The sequence below is a fragment of the Engraulis encrasicolus genome, chromosome 15 (assembly GCF_034702125.1).
Source record: "Engraulis encrasicolus isolate BLACKSEA-1 chromosome 15, IST_EnEncr_1.0, whole genome shotgun sequence".
Lineage (NCBI taxonomy): Eukaryota > Metazoa > Chordata > Actinopteri > Clupeiformes > Engraulidae > Engraulis > Engraulis encrasicolus.
The window spans coordinates 37,569,016-37,586,782 of record NC_085871.1 but is presented as its reverse complement, the minus strand read 5'-3'; the positions used below and the strand labels follow the sequence as shown (position 1 = coordinate 37,586,782).

General features: G+C 41.5%; 1 protein-coding gene across 2 annotated transcripts in view; it reads right to left on the bottom strand.

Annotated features, from left to right (window-relative positions):
* Positions 1 to 17,058, bottom strand: part of LOC134464030 (uncharacterized) — a 43,275-nt gene extending 26,217 nt beyond the window's left edge. For both annotated transcript variants that reach the window (XM_063217472.1, XM_063217473.1), the window contains exons 1-8: positions 16,848 to 17,058; positions 16,621 to 16,713; positions 16,282 to 16,461; positions 14,403 to 14,473; positions 13,522 to 13,582; positions 13,158 to 13,236; positions 11,960 to 12,027; positions 6,769 to 6,943 (exon numbers count right to left, since the gene is read on the bottom strand). In XM_063217472.1, the coding sequence (XP_063073542.1) occupies positions 6,769 to 6,943; positions 11,960 to 12,027; positions 13,158 to 13,236; positions 13,522 to 13,582; positions 14,403 to 14,473; positions 16,282 to 16,461; positions 16,621 to 16,713; positions 16,848 to 16,859 (739 nt within the window). In that variant the 5' untranslated portion in view covers positions 16,860 to 17,058. The remainder of the gene's footprint in view (positions 1 to 6,768; positions 6,944 to 11,959; positions 12,028 to 13,157; positions 13,237 to 13,521; positions 13,583 to 14,402; positions 14,474 to 16,281; positions 16,462 to 16,620; positions 16,714 to 16,847) is intronic.
* Between the last annotated feature and the right edge of the window lie 709 nt (positions 17,059 to 17,767).

Here is a 17,767-nt window from a genome sequence, read left to right as displayed (position 1 = left end):
TTGAGGTTTGAATCTCAATATGCTTACGTGTGGCCTGTTCCTGAGGCCAATCACATAGTCAGGTCCTAATCTAGCTCTAAAAAGCCCAAAATGCGGGACGAATTGGAATAGTAATGGTTCCTACTTTTAAGTGATCCTTACACCCCCTTGCATCACATATTAAAAATCTACAGATTGATATATAGCGAAATTATATATGTTTTTTTTTTCAAGGTTCAAGTTGAAGATTTCCCATTCATTACCATTTTTCACAAACAACTTTCACAAAAGCTCATAAAAAGAAAATTATTCCTATTTGAAAACATTTTATTACTTAACCAATGGGATTTAATGGATAAATTGGTCTGGTTGTATGGTATCTTCATGTTTGTGGTACTGGCTTTACACGGCTAGGTAGACAATGAACTGAAATAAACCAGAATAGAATGTACATATATTACAATGAAGTAACAACAAGATCAAGGAAACAAAAAATATACAGTTTAACTTAAAGATTTCGAACAAAAAACCCTGCAACTTCCAACACAGTCTGACAAATAGTTGAGGAGGAGGCATTCCTTTAAAAAAAAAAAAAAGAACAAAAACAAAACAAAACACAGCAAGGCAAATGTGTCTAACCTCTACAATTTTAGAAGTATTTTAGAAGTCATTGGGGGCTCTCGATTCTGCATTGTGCCACTCTCTAATTGTGTTGAGTGCGCTCGTGTAGCTTTGCCTCTCTTAAACGTGAAAAAGGTTTCCCACACTGTCCACAGTGGTAGGGCTTTTGTCCCGTGTGAATGTTCTTGTGTTCCTTCAGATGTTCTGCCCGAGAAAACCGTTTCCCGCAATGTCCACAATGGAAAGGTTTCTCTCCTGTGTGGACTGTACGCAGGTGTCTTTTGAGGCTTCCAGAATTGGCTAAACTTTTGCCACAGAGTCCACAGTGGTGCGGCATCTCTCCTGTGTGACTTAGCTTGTGCTTTTCGAGATCACCTCTCTGGGAAAAGTGTTTGCTACGGTCTTGGCAGCTGTAGAGCTCAAACTCTGTGTGAACTACCTGCTGGTGCTTTTTCATCGCTGCCTTTTTGGAGAAATCCTCTCCACAGACATGGTACTTATTGTCCACATCTGTCTCTGGGACGGCTTTGAATTTGGGGAGCGTAGGCAATGACCGCTGCGTTCGTCTTCCTGCAACATCCATCAAAAAACATCATAAAAGCTCTGTACACTTTTTGTCCAGACTGCCCATATACCTGTAGGTCACTATATTCCTGAAACGTTGTGAATTGAGGATATACAGTGGTATGAGAAAGTGTGGGCATCCTTTCGATACATCCACATACAATTGTTTTCGTTACATCTATAAAAAGACAGATCACAACAATATCAAGCACACAACACAACAATTCCGCAACTGAAATGTTTAACACCAGAGCGTGTGTGGTGGTAAACAAGTGAGTTTTACAAAAGAAACTGTACCATCTGTCAAGTCAAGCATGGTAGTGGGACTGACATGGTTTGGGGATGCATGAATGCCGTCAACATTGGAAATCTGAATTTCACCTAAAGAAACATGCATGTCAACATGCACTATGACTACTGAAGCAGATCCTGATATTCTCCATAGGGTTTCATTCAAATTTCATACCCATCTATTTTAGCCAGGTGCAGACTGAAAATGTAAAAGTTCAACGTAAGAGAAGGTTGAAACGCACACCAATGACCTCCCTTTTAATCCCTTTCATTTCGAGACGTTTCGGGCCAACATGGACCCTTCTCAGACACTGTCTACAGGATTTTAACCTGGGGTGTACTCACTTTTATTAAACGTTGTCAAACGTTAATGGCTGTATTTTTATTTTTTTGTGAGTCAACAACAAATTACCAATTTCGTTGTACCTGTACAACAACAAAAAAAGCCATTAATTCAAATTTAAGTGCTTATAATGTATATGTTGTTAACAGCTCACTAATCATTGTCTCGAAGTGAAATTTCTTTGATGCTGTCCTATGAAAAGATATACTCATAAATCTGCAAAAATGTGAGGGATGTACTAGGGCTGCACAATTAATTGAAAATAATCGAAAATCGTGATAAATTAGTGAAATGCAAGTCGAAGTTTTAATCGTGATTTAACCGTGGCAATAGTGACCTACTTTTGAGAGCGTCCTTGAAGCCAGAACATACTGACAGGCTGGTGTTTCTGGCCAGAAATCTGTCCACCTAAAGGGCTCTGCATACTTCACGTGCGCACTTTGGCGCGTTTGGCGCGAGAACCATTAATGACGTCATCACTTGCGCCAGACTATTCATACTTCAAAAGCGCCCTTTTACAGGCTTTCGCTCGCATTGTCGGAAGTGCCCTCTGCTGTTCATGAGAGAAACGGCAGTATCTTTCGCAACTCGCAGCTTGAGTTCTACGGATGTATAAAATAGAAAGCCAAACAAGGCTGCTGTAGGGCTACTGAACGTCTGACTTGTGACTTACCACATTGAAACATATATTTTTTGTTGTAGCCTACATTGCCAGATCATTCCAAGACCATGTGAGAGCATTGTTCTGGCGGCAGAATTTATAAATAGATCGCCGAACACAACGTGCTTCTGAACAAAGTAGGCCTAAACAATTGTTTCACTGAACAACATTTAAGAGAGAAGATAAAATAACTCTCTAGGACATTTTATTATCCTCAAAATGATGCAGGATCCATTCTGTAGTAGCCTACAGTAGTTGTAGCCTCTCTTCGCAACTCCTGCTTTGTCTGCCTACCTGCATGGTCGCTGGTGGCGCACGACAAGTTACAAAAAATGTGGGGTGCACGACGTTGCGCCACGGCAGCTCGCGCCACGGCGTGTGACGTCATTTTGGGTCACGTGACGGCGCGAGTGAGGTCGCGAGTGAAGTATGAAGGAGGCTAGCGCCAGTCACGCCAAGTATGAATCCGCCTTAAGTTTCATGCTATTGCCTTTACATAATTATTACAATTCATTTATTTTGCTCACCCCATACATAGTTCATTCTTGGTTATGTTTCATCTTTTTATATATATTTTTTTAAATCTGCAAAAAAATCAATTATCGTGATTACGATTTTGACCAAAATAATCGTGATTATGATTTCTCCCATAATCGTGCAGCCCTAGGGTGTACTCACTTCTGTGACATACTGTATATGACATGTTACTAATTTGTTTGAGTTTGTGTGGGGAGTCTCCACAGTGTAATCTCTACAGTTTTGGCAATGTTTTAGAAATCATTGTGGGCCTCCCTCTCTCTCCCATGAACTGTTTTTTTTGTTTTGTTTATACCTTCGTCCTTGTGTTGCGGGTGTTACCACAGCTAGGCAGTGAACTTCAATAACAACAAGACCACATCATTGAATAGAATATGCATATTATTATTGAGTAAAAAAAAGGAACAATATCAAGGACACAAGAATTATATACAGTTTAAGTTCAAGAGATCAATCCGAAAACCCAGTGACGACAGTCTAAACGTTAGGGGACATTACAGTCTCCCAAAGAGAAAGGATAAACATAAGAAACGTATATAATGATCAAGATATGGTCTAGCGACAACTCTAAAAACAATTCTAATGACATACACAAGGTTGGACCCCCCTTTTGCCTTCAAATCTGCCTTAACTGTCTCGATACTGAATTTGGTACTAAAGCCCCTTTTCCACATACAACCCAGCTGTGTTGTGTTTTGTTTCGTGACAAACTGCAAGAAGCCTTAGCCTAAAAACTCCATGTTTTTATGCGCTTCAGAGACAGAGACATTTCGGTTTTATAGGCGGAGGGCAACTTTTCTTAAAAAGGGCTTAGACTTTTCTGCAGGTGCATCAATGGGTTAATACATCACCCCAGTGAGGCCCATTAACATTTTTCACTTGCTGGCTGCAAACAGGGGGAATCCACCTGTGCACATCCCTTCCTGCCATTTTTTTTAAATCCTGCACAGAACCCTGAACCCATGGCATACAACGGCCAAATTACAAATTTGCACACATGACTTCTTTACAATCAAACAACAAGAAAACAAATGTGTTCAGCACTTAATTTAAGCAGCCATGTAAAATGCTGGGGTTTTTTTCTTGTTTTTTTAGTCTTTACAATTACTTTCACGCTGGTGTAGATACAAAGCTGTTGCGTGTGCAAAACATATTCCACAACGATCACAGATGTAGGGCCTCTCCCCCGTGTGAAGGTGTTGGTGTTCCTTGAGATACGCTGCCCGTGAAAAACCTTTACCGCACTGTCCACAGTGGTAAGGCTTCTCTCCTGTGTGGACCTGCTGGTGCTCTTTGAGACGACCTGCCTGAGAAAACCGCTTCCCACAGTGTCCACAGCGGTAAGGTTTTTCTCCAGTGTGAGTGCGCAGGTGAGTTTTTAGGTTTCCTGACATGGTAAACCGCTTGCCGCACAGTGCACATTCGTGTGGCCTCTCTCCCGTGTGGCTCAGCCCGTGCTGCTTGAGACCGTGTGCTTGCTTAAAACGTCTGCCACAAATCTGGCAGCTGTAGGGCTTGAATGCCATGTGAACAATCTTCTGGTGCTTCTTCATTGTTCCCTTTTTGGAGAAATCCTTTCCACAAACAGGACACTTATATGGCCTCCCATTGTCCACTTCTGTGTCTGGAATGGCTGTGGATTTAGACAACGCAGACAATGACGACAGTTGCAAACTTTTTTCCAGCAACTTGCACCAAAAATAAATCATATGAGCTTATTTTTGGACAAAAATGACTACAACAACTCAAAATATCTTTGAAAAACAATCAGGGCAAGCTAATTTTGAGTTTAGTTTTAAGTTTTGCTGTGATGTTGCACTACTTTCAACATTCAGATCTACTCTTGGCACATGAACCCACACTCTGATCGCTTAACTCTCAAAGCGTGCATTACACAGTACTCCACTGACATGTACAAAGGTTGTGGAACAGAGATAGCCTGGTAAACCAGCGCCACCCGCTGGACGCTGAAAAATATTCAGCTGCGAGTGGGTCTGGCCTCGGATCTGAGAACGTTTTGAACACTGTGCCCTGAGTCTGGCAAAACCAATTACAACGCAGAGATTTGTTTTGAATCAAAGCGGGCGGGGTTTTGAGGGAGTGACGACGAAGCTCGCAACACCGTTGGGAAAACACATCAACGGGAAAGACCGCTGATTGGTCAGAGCGCTGGCACGGTTTGAAAAAACAACAGGTTGTTCTCATCAACAATCTTCGGAGGCATCGTTCATCGGGGCCAGACAAAATAACTCCGGTGTCGCATTTAGGCTGGTTTATCAGGCTAGAACAGAGAGGCAAAATCTCCTTGTTTTTGTTGTTCACTTATTACTTTTGGGTTTAAGTCCAAAAGATGAGTATGAGACAAGAGTTCATCAGCTTTGATTTCTTGCAAAAAGCATGTGAATGATGGGTGTTTCTTGTTCATGCTTTTGAATTTAAAGATGATTTTTCAAACTTCAAATAGCAAATAGCTGTAACGATATTGTATCGAACCGAGAAATCGTGATACACGGAGTCACAATACTGTATCGCGATACAAAGAGGCAGTATCGTGATACGCCATTTTAAAGTTTTGTTACCCATCAGCCCAGAAAACAACCACCGTATATGAAGTGATCATGCTTCCAAGCCTCAAATCATCATCACTATTATATCATATTTCAACTTTTAAAAATTAGTAGTAGCCTCTTGTAACCTATTATGTAACCAATGCCTCAAAGCCTCTTGTAACCAATTAATTATCAGGTTTTATTTCATGATGTTGACAAATGTGAAATCATGGGGTGTATCGAACCGCAGGTCATAAATCGTGATAGGAGCCAAATCGTGAGTTGAGTGTATCTTTACAGCCCTACAAATAGCCATGTTGTAAATGGGATAGGGAGCTGAACACAACTGGACAAACACAACCTCTTTGTGTATGGTTGCAGTTTGGGACTACTATTATGACTATTTGTGTGTGTGTCGAAAATGTGTAAAAGACCTTGTAGCCATTATAGATTTGTACACAAGATTTGTTGCAAGTCCATCCATCTTTTCAAAAGTAAACAAGAAAATAATAAAATAAATCAGCCTTCTTGAAAGTGTTGGCCTACAAAATGTTAGCAGTTCATTATAGAGTGTTGGCGCACAGAACTTGGTGCAAATCTGTGTGCCCCTGTTTCAAAGTTATATCGAAATCTGTCCATATTGAAAGTCGATGTTTCCCAAGTTGAGCCACACAATAATATTCTTGCCTGTGTTTGTGTTCAATATACATTAGGGTGCTTTTGCACCCCTCTGTAGCCCAGTGAGGTTGTCATTCAATTGTTAGAAAGATCACGCACACAGTCCATTCCAAAAGCAAGTCAATTTAAATACAACGTTTTGGTCATCTGACCTTGTTATGGTAAAACAACAAGCACAATTGAAACACAAACTTAAGACGTTTGGTTGACTAGTTTTACCACTTGGCTGTTTGTAAAAGAAAAACAAGTTTGTAAAATGAATGATTACAATGCCCACCATGTTGGCATCCATGTGTATATCATTACCAAAACAGAGGCAACAACCTGTTAAAATATGTAAAGGTGCCCTGTGTAAGACTGTGGCCTGAGAAGGTATTGCAACTATATTGATCATTGAATCCTTTATTATACTGGTAATGTATGCAGTGTGTGTGTGTGTGTGTGTGTGTGTGTGTGTGTGTGTGTGTGTGTGTGTGTGTGTGTGTGTGTGTTTGTGTTTGTGTGTGTGTGTGTTTGTGTGTGCGCACGTACGTGCATGCTCTTACTTGTTGTATTGGGGTTTTCTCCATCGTCATTGGTCCAGTCCGTTTCTAGTGGAGCTTGTTCTGCACAGCTGTTGGCCTCGTGGGCTGATGACGTCGATGCCCTGACTGCATCTGGAGAGGACTGGCACATCACAGAGTTGACGTTTGGAGCCATGTCTGATCCGTCCTCTGCTTCCTAAAACCAAAGACGATTGACAAGGTGGAGACAGTTCATAAAAAGTGACTCCTGGGGCCCTGCCGTGGCCAACTGGTAGGGCACTACCCATGCGGCTGACCCGAGTTCGAATCCCGGCCCGGGTCCTTTGCCGACCCCTCCCCGTCTCTCTCCCCATTCGCTTCCTGTCTACCTCTCGTACTGTACTGTCCATAATAAAGTCTAAAAGACCAAAAAAATATATATTATATATTAAGGCTGTAACGATACACCCAACCCACGATTCGGTTTGTATCACGATATATGACCCACGGTTCGATATGCCCCACGATTTCACCAAAAAAAATGAAAAAAAAAATTGGGAAAAAAAAATAATAAGAAGAAAATAAATTATATATATACTTTGTAATTAATATCTTTTTTGCATTTACCTGCCTGCATTAATTTTGTAGGTTTACAAGGCTGAATAATGTTGCAGATATAGGCTACCACTGCAACCTGTTCCCAGGTGTTGACATCAAAACACAACACAGAGAAATAAGGGATATTAGTTCACCAAGGAAAAAGGCTTATAAATAGGCTAAAATCATATGTTCATCATATGAGAGAGAGAGAGAGAGAGAGAAGGAGAGAAGAGAGAGAGAGAGAGAGAGAGAGAGAGAGAGAGAGAGAGAGAGGAGGGGGGGTCAGGGTGTATGGTCATTGGCAGCTGTCTTACTTTATCAAACATAGCCTATCCAATTAATATCCAAACATTAAAACAACACAGGCCATATATCGTCAGGAAACATGTTGTATTAAGTTAGGCTACTTAAAGAAATGCAACACTTAATTTTGATTAAGTTAAATATTTCCGTAGCTCTTTTTGATCGTGCAGCAGCGCGTGCCCGCCTACAATCAAACCTCGAAATGAACCTCAGTTAGTTCTCACTGCTACGTAACGTGCACGTTTTTCGTTTCGTTTTGTGGTTTGACATTTTATCAAGAGCGAGAATGAATGCAGAGGCTGAATGGAGCATGCTTTCTGCTTATGCAGGCGGTAATTTTACAATATAGCCTAACATTAATGTGGGAAGAAATAATGCTGCCTAATATTCTGCCTCAACGTTCGTCCGACTTCGGGCACCTCCCTACAAGCGATTCCAGGCTGGTTTATAGGCAGGCGGAGCATCTCGTGCGCTCTCTCTCTCTCTCTCTCTCTCTCTCTGCTCCAACGTCAAACTCCACTCGCAATAGGCTACATCGCGCATGCATGAATAAAACAAAAATCTTGACACGTTTATAAAAGCCTTCTTGGTCTATTGTTCATTTGTCCTTCACCTTCCGATGTTTGCCCAAGTTTTTCGTCTCACGGAGGTTGCTGAGGCAATGGATAACAACAACGTGCTGGTTGGAAGGAGCATGTTATATGAGAAAGGGGTGAATGGAACTGTTACTCGAACGTGTGCGCCCTTTTTCTACTCGTCTTTTTAAGCGCATATGCAAACTCTTGCCTGTATGTTGCCTGTTGTGTTCTACACTGAGGGTAACAACTTTAAAAGGGCACATCGCGATTCTGTGAGGAAGCTTCGCGATAGGGGTTCGTGGGTCTGCGTACCGCGATCTCTCGGTTCGATGCAATATCGTTACAGCCTAATTATATATACATATATGGATCCCAGGAGTCACTTTTTAAATATGACATAACCCTCTAAATTGCAGTCCTATGGTACCACCATACCCCTTAGGAGACTATGAGACTTGGAAAATGAATGGAGTTCAATGGAAAGTCATGCCAAATTAAGAGACGTTTGTTCCATTATTGATACATGCTACGACTTATCTAGGTGTAATAAATGGTGCTCTACTCTACCATATAGAAAATCCTTGCTAAAGGGACGTACACAAACGTCACTGCTAGTTACTCGCTCAGCGGATGAAGTCAATAGAATCTCTACGTGTTCCTACGAGTCTCGCTGGCGAGGAGAGTACAGGCGATGTGGGCGGGTTCTGAGATAAACTTCTTTGAGCGACGCGAGTTAAGCGAGTAACCAATTGGAATGCAGAATACAGATTATTGACAGGTGACGTTGCCCCTGTGGTGTTCTGACCACCCAACTTCTGCACGCAATCACACTTTGGTTAAAAGTGTTGAGGAAAATACATACAGTGTACACCATCAAAGGCTCATATACATGGTTGTGCACAGCACACGATCAACGTTAAACAGCGTAGACCTACATTTTGTTTCGTACGGACGTTATTGGCGCGGACAGCGGGAACCATGACAACCAGTAAACAAAATCACCCAGAGCGAGTGGCAAGTAGGCGAGTGAGCAAGTAGCGAGTAAATAGCAGCTACGTGTGTGTACGGCCCTTAATACATAATTCAACTAAGAACAGAAATTAAGCAATCATTTGAGTAACAATTTCAAACCATTTCTCCATTCGATGTCCGAATATTCTTGGGAGCAGAAACCCAAATACTGTGATAAATAGAGACAAATACCCAATATTTTGAAGACCTAGATTAATATGAAGAACTCTGACAAACAAAGCTGATTTGATTTGAAGCTTGAATGTTTGATACAGGGCTATTGTACATGGGGTTAAGAGGGCGTTCTAGTCACAAGTGCCCACATGGTTAGTTTGAGGCCGTATGGGGTACTGTAGGGTCATTTTGCCCCAAAGCTGATTTTTGAGTCCCTCTTATTCTGTCATTTAAAGTCCGTGCTCTAAAACTTTTGCAATACACTGTACAGTTCCCAAAGACGATGGAAAATCCATTATAACTCCAAAAGCATACATAGTTTCCAAGATCTGGCACCCCAAAATGTCAAGCCTCTTCATCCTGCTTTTCACAAATTCAGTTTTCAAGGCTTAATATATCCACAAACAAATAATCAAGGTGTGGTATTTGTAAGTCCATCATCTGATAGACAGGGTCATATATGGCGATTTTTAGGCCTGCATTTTCCTTCAAACTAAAAGAGCGTCAAATATCTGCTAGTAAACAAGCGTCAAAATCTGCTTGTAAATTTTGGATGCAATTTTCACAGGCTTGAAAAGTGGGTGTGGCACCCAAACTTTGGACGGCCTCATCTCCTGAAACGTTTGACATAGCATGCTAATACTTGGTATTCTTTCAATTGACATCAAATGGTATGTACAGTGCCTTCAAAAAGTCTACACACCCCTCCTCAAATGTCAGGTTTTTGTGATGTAAAAAATGACAGAAAGACAAATAAATTCACAGCTTTTTCCACCTTCAATCTAAACTATTAACCTGTACAATGCAATTGAGAAACAAGCATGAAGCTTTAAAGGGAAACAAAAGAAAATAAAAAACCTCAGTTAACATGGTTGCATAAATATACACACCCTTAAATTGATACTTAGTTGCAGTACCTTTGGGCTTGTCTGGGCTATTCCAAAACCTCAATCTTATTCTAGTGAAGCCATGCTTTTGTAGACTTAGGCGTGTGCTTGGAGAAATTGTCGTTCTGAAAGATTAGCTCCTCTGCATCTTCACCTTTCTACCAGGGGGGCGAAGGCTTTGTGCCACTACCACGGCCCCTGTGAAAAGTTTCATAATTCCCTCCTCCCTAATGAAGGCCCCAGTTACAGCTGAAGAAAAACAGCACAAAAGAACAATGCTGCCACCACCATACTTCATGTTAGGTATGGTGTTATTGCGGTGATGTTTTGCGCCAAACATACCCTCTTGAATTATGACCAAAAAGTTCAATCTTGGTGAGGTAAATTTCTCAAAAAATACTTCTGTAATCTCCCAAATGCATGTGGGAAGATGTGTTATGGTCAGGTGAAACTGAGGTTGAACATTTTGGACATAATTCCAAAAGGTATTTTTGGCACAAAACATCACCGCAATAACACCATACCTAACGTGAAGTATGGTGGTGGCAGCATTGTTCTTTTGTGCTGTTTTTCTTCAGCTGTAACTGGGGCCCTCATTAGGGAGGAGGGAATTATGAACATTTCCACAGGGGCCGTGGTAGTGGCACAAAATCTTCGGCCCCCTGTTAGAAAGGTGAAGATGCAGAGGAACAAATCTTTCAGAACGACAATTTCTCTAAGCACACGCCTAAATCTACTAAAGAATGGCTTCACTAGAATAATATTGAGGTTTTGGAATGGCCCAGACAAGCCAAAGGTGCTGCAACTAAGTATTAATTTAAGGGTGTGTATATTTATGCAACCATGTTAATTTGAGTTTTGTATCTTATTTTCCCCCTTTAAAGCTTGGAGTTTGTTTCTCAATTCCATTGTACGGGTTAATAGTTTAGATTGAAGGTGGAAAAAGCTGTGAATTTATTTCTTTTATTATTTTTTTTAATTATTTTTTTACATCACAAAAACCTGACATTTGAAGAGGGGTGTGTAGACTTTTTGAAGGCACTGTATATGCGAGATGTCAGACAAATCTGAGAGGGTCACCTGGGCAAGCCGCGTAAATTGACATGGAACAGCCCAAATGCAAATATTTTCCAGGACTATAGCACTAAAGCAACATTTACATGTTCGTCACCCATCTTGAATGTGGCTTCTTCCAATCGAACATGTCTTGCGCTGGTTACAAAATAATTTAAATAAACAAACAACCGTTTTCAAGCTTTATGTTTCAATTGACCTCTGGCTAAGATCCGCCCAAGAATGTTAATTGACCAATCACAGTGCAAAAAGAAGTCTGACAAAGGTTCGACACTTTTTGACTGATAGCGCTCCATTGACTTTAATGTAGATGGTTGTCTTGTGTTTTCGGTCCCAGGAAGATATTAATGTTTTATTTTCAATAATATAGTTGGAAATTGTGTCTGAGGCATTTGCAACACAGATGCACGTTTGCCCGAGTGAACAACTGCCACGATTCACTGGCAGTCACTGTAAAAATACCACGGTGATATCAGAGTTTATCTGAACGTCTATCTGTCCGGCCTAGTAACTGTAACCCAGGGGAGCAGGACTTAGTTAAAGACAAATTGGATACACACCTGGTCTGATCATTTAGAAAAATAGAAAAACAAATTGTGACGTTACCTGCAGCCGTTCAGATTTAATGTCTGCAGACGAGGAGGCGGTCTGTTCCACAGAGATCTCAGTGTCATCTAAATAACGAAAGAAGAAAAGAGCAGACTTACAAAAACAAGAAAAAGGGAATGTGTAGAATGCAGGTGACAGGCAAGATTGAAGAGACGAACAAATGTGTGCCAGGAAATACCCATGAATAAATTAATGAACTGTTTTCTATTATCCTGCAGGCCAAGATGGTCAGAGGTCAAATAAAACAGGCATATTGTTTTAGGCTGGGGACATGCTTGCTGCAGCATACATGTGCAATTGTTGTGCACAACCACATGGCCATCCACAATTTATGTCAATTTTTTGCACCGTAGACCACCACACACAAGGCACACTGGCAAGTGTGTATATGGTGCAATATTGACAGAACCGCAAGGGACAATCTTGCACGAGGGGTAATCTTCCAGGTTCACATCGTGGTAGAGTCCAACAATGATGGAAAATATTTACGACAACATTGTTGGCTAGTTGCACCCTACATGCTACCTCCAGTATTGTGAGTATACAAGAGTTGAGAGAGCCAAATAAAAGCATTTACAAGGGCATAATGCAGGATGACTTTGTTTGTGCGGTGCCCATGGTATGCCTGTTTAAATCTACACAGTCAAGAAAAAATTAAGAGTTCAGATGCAAAACCCCCTAACTCCATTTCTGAAGACCTGCACTTCTATATTTTTAGAGAACCCCATTGTTGGTTTGGTATACATTCATGTACTTGATAATACATATAAATAGTTATATTACATTTTCTTTTTTTAAATGCAATTTTGATAGCTTTGTTTTAAATAAAAAATGAATTAAGATTATTTTCTGAAATGGCACTTAGGGGGTTTTGCATCTGAACTCTTCAAATGCTGCTTAAATAAACCCGAGGGGAGAATGTTTTTCATCACGGAATGCCAACAGTTGATACAAATATGAATACGGTATGTAAAGCGATTTTTGTATGAGAAGTGTTTCCCACGACACTCGAAGCGGACCGCGCTGTCAAATGTTGCATTTGAGGTTTTCTGACAGCGGACCATGGAAGTGGTCGCGAGTCACCATTCACCTACAAATGACTCAAATAAGCATCAGATGACTCGGGGCAATGATTAATTAAACTTTTAATCCTATCTAGAGCCCCTTTAAGTGTGTGTATGCGAGACATGCATACCTGATTGGTCACATGGATATCCATCATCAGCACCTTCTTCCTTAATTCCAGCATCTTGCTGGGAATTGCCCTCCGCTTTCTGAAAAACACATAGGACATTTTCAGTGTATGTGTGTCTGTAGTGGTATAGTCTACGTACAGTAGAACGCAGGTTAAAACAGTTTACACACCTGATATTTTCAAGGAATTCAGTACACCCACCTAAAATTGATTCATCCATTATTTAGAATAGCACAAATACATACAGTATACCCACCTCAAAAAATGCTCAAATATACAGTATACCCACCTCAAAAAAGTAGACTACACCACTGTGTGTGTGTGTGTGTGTGTGTGTGCGCGCAATTCATGTAGGTTTGCGTACCACATCATTGGGTTGGCTCTCCCCATCCTGCTGTAGCCACTCAGCCACTTCCTGAATCGTCCTGAAGGATTGACAGAGACATCAGACGTCAATATATTGCAAAGTTATTGCTTAAGAAATTTAATTTCAGGGGGATTTACATCACAATCTAACACTGTGCTGTCCGGTTCTCGATTCTGATTGGCTGATAGCCGTGGACAAACTAGCGTAAACCTACACCTTCCACCTAAAGATTCTATGCGCGTCTAGATTAGACCCAGTGCATCTACGTCGTTAATGAGAATATGTTGCAGTTGGAGTAGGGAGTCTGCAAGAAGAGCATCTTTACACCACCTGTGGTTGGGGTATCAGTGTGATTGCAAAGACATTTAATTCCTGCGGTGTTTATCGCCCCTTGCTGAGTTTTTGTAGTGAAATATGTGTCTGGCAACGCGACGAACGCGCGCACGCCGATTAACGTTGCCGGGGTAACCACAAATCACTTCCTCAACTTGTCAACAGACGTCGCGGATCAATTAATTGTTATTAAAGTGTTTTTAAGGAAATTTCGTCATCGATTAGGTATAACAGTGTTAGCTAAGCAATAAGCCACTTGAGTCCGTGGGTTATGCTCTATTGATAACGGGTGAGGGGAGGTTTACGGCACTCCACTTCGCGTCGTGCTCCACTCCCCTCACCCGTTATCAATTGAGCATAACCCACAGCCTCTCGTGGCTTATTGCTTCCTTTCATGGTCGTGCACAACATGGCGTTCCAGACCATGGTAGTGAGTGGCACGTCTCTAATATCGGCGAACCCTCCAGCCACCTTGGCAAACACATTTTCCGGGGGAAACACTGATGAGTGTGTGTGTGTGTGTGTGTGTGTGTGTGTGTGTGTACCTTTGACTATTCTGGCGATTATGCAGCTGTTGTTGCAGGTCTCTCACGTCATGTTTCAGGGCAGCAATACTCTGCAGAATAAAAACACAAAACACACTCACGCAATGTACAGTGCATGCAATACATCCATCCACAAGCCTCTAGCACTGAATTGCTACATTGAACATTAGCCTAATTTGACATTGCGCAACATCTACATGCCAAGAGAGTCAGCAATGTATTCTGGGCTAGATGTTGCATAATGGTTAAAAATCGTGTTCAATTTGACCAAATGTACTTCCGATGTCACAAAAACGCGACAAGCCACATGGTCCCAAACACTCACAGGATCAAATCGATTGCAGACAGACAGTTGCTCATCTCCTTTGATGCTCATTGAGAGGGTCGCCATACCGCCTCCACCGTGACGCACCTTTAAATTGGTTGGCCAAAAGTTCACTATTGTCTGTATCGATAAGTTGTCCCATACCCCTAAAAAAAAGTTTGTAATGCATCCCACATAAACTCCTCCTCCCCACCTGCTCCCCTACACCTTGCATATCATATAGCCTGGGAACTCCCATGCTGCCTTTAGTTCTACACAATCGTTTCGATCTGAAAGACTGAGCATGACTGGCGATCATGGTCCCTGTCTCTGTAAAATCAGAGAGCGGAACGGGCATAATGGCCAAGCACTCCGACCTTTAAAGTTTCTATGTCAAATCAGAGAGCAGGGTAGTGTGTCATAATAGCCAAGTATTCTGCCCCCTACGGAATTTACAATAGGCAACTCCCCAGACCTAATCTCACTTGTGATTAGGTCTGGTGTTAACCAGGCAACATACCATATGCTACGTAGATCAAACTGGTGCGAGCTCATCATCCTGTCAGGATTTGTGTTCAGCTTGGCTTGGGTTAGGGCTGCACAATTAATCGAGAAATAATCAAAATCTTGATAAGATAGTGAAATCGAACTCATGATTTTAATCGTGATTTAATCGTGGCAATAGTGACCTACTTTTGAGAGCGTCCTTGCATGTCTGTCTTTTGGCTTAGGCTGGGTTATTTATTGGGGCTATTTATTTCAGTAGATGGGGAACATCAGTGAGCATCTTTGGAATATGCTGGAGAAAGCTTTACATTACGTTCACACTCTAACGTCATCACAAGATCTTGGGGAAATTTTAATGGGAAATGAAAAATGGAAATATATCCAGGCATTGTGTAACAGAGGCCACCTAGCAGATTTCAGTGGGGAATGTTACTAAACCTCCCTTCCGAAGCCTCAATACAGTGCGGTAGCGATGCCTATCGGACCAGCCCTTTAGTTAATGGGGGGCAACCGCCATTCCGACAGTATTTGATTGCCATTCCGAGCCATTCGGAAGTCATTTAAACATTGTTGCAAGTACTTAAAGGCACGTGAACAACGTTCTAACTCTATTGACATTTGCAACAATGTTGTTGCGACACGAGCGGAAAGTGGAGAGAGTGACAGTGCAATTACAGGATTAGTGTATAATTTTGTCACGGTCTAAATGCCATTAAAGGTAGGGTCTGAGATCTTTGAAAAACAGTTCCAGCAAGCTGGAAAAATGGTTCCTGCAATAAAATGTCAATGTTGGAGTGGCGGTATGTCTGAATGGCTGTATGTAACCTTAGTTAATACAGTACTTTAGTTTGACCGTAATTGTAGCAGTGTTGCACTTTGCCATCGTCTAAAAGTGATTCCTCTCTAAATAGTTGCACCTGCAAAGGAAAACCTTTCAATGTGTGCAGGTCATACTCTCCATATTCATATCAAAACATTCCTGTGTGTGGTCAGTCACTGAGAAGAGAGAACTGGATGGAGTAAGGTTACAAAACGGTGTTAAAGTGTAAAGGAGAGACAAACACACACCTGTTTGGCTTGTGTTAGTGAGTTGTCCTTATCCTCCAGTTGTTTCTGTAATTCATCCACCTGGAGCTTCAGCTGCCGGTTTGACTCCACCTGCTCTGATAGGCTCCTTCCATTCTCAGCCGCCCTCTCCTCCAGACGGTGGATTAACATGCACAGGCCCGTGTTCCTTCGGACCTCGCTCTGATTGAAACACATACATTATGTTTTTTGGAGACAGTCTTACCTCTGACAAAAACATATCTCCACAACCAGAGCTAATAAAATATTAATGTAAAGATGAATTTATCTTAGTTGATCTTGCTTACCAGCTGACCTGTAAAGACTCGAAGTGTTGCCTACCTGCAAAGCGTCTGTGATGAAATGGCTGGCCTTCTCAAGGTCACTGCAGGTCTGTCTGTGACTTGCATCAACATGGTAGGATAATTCATTTATCTAAAATCAAATGTATTACATTTAAGTTCAAATAGAACGAGGTACACAAGAGTGCCGTGTGTACCTGTCTTTTGTATGCCGTTTTCGTCGTGCATGTACAGGTAAAGATCTTCACACGTGTGCATTAAACTCACCTCATACTCCATGGTTTTTGATGATCCGTTGTTGGAAACTTCAAGACATCGGACCACGTGATGCTAACAACAACTGATGTATTTTGTTCTATCGGGCCTTGAGCCTCGCTGTGGTAGCAAACGACAGGTTTAGCAAACTAATAATAACAGAGTGTTGCCTTTAAAACCGAAAACCACTGTTGGTGTTAGTGTACCTTTCGTTAGCTTCATATTACTATAAGCTGAGGTCGACGAACATGTCAAGTGAAATGACAGTGGGCTAGACTAAATTACCTTGCGTCTGTTCGTGTCCTGACACAACACGACAAAGGAATTGTGCAGACGCCCAACGACGTAATGCACACTTTGTGTACCTTCCAAATTGTGGAAAATAGTGGTCTGTGTTGTTTTTGACGAGCCAATGTGCGCCTGAAGCATTGGGGTCTAGCTAGGCAATGATTAAAAATTCCCGTGTAGTTGTTGGAGCAATTCCAGTCAGAGACGTTTTTGGTTCACTGAGCTGAAGCACCAACAGCAGTTTTATCGCCCTCTAGTGTTCCGGGGGGAAATCCAAAGGAAATCCAAAAATACATAGGCCTAAACATGCGTATTTTACAGTGGGGTAGATGTAAGAGTTCTTGCTACATTCAACATGAGAAGTAGTAATATTCAATTGTGTAGCTAGCATATTAGATTGTTCATCATCATTCATCCTACATGAGCGATACAGTATTTGATAGGTTTGTAACACACACACACACACCGACACACAGGTGCTTCATACCTCTTTTGAAGAGTATTAATCAACATGAATGTAATATAATGCTATTAAAGCCCCCGATGGTGGTGACAGAAAGTTTATGGTTGGGAGTGGGACAATACCAGTGTCCAAAGAAATTAATAAATTGAGGAGAAAATAGTTAATTTACAGGAGCTTCAGT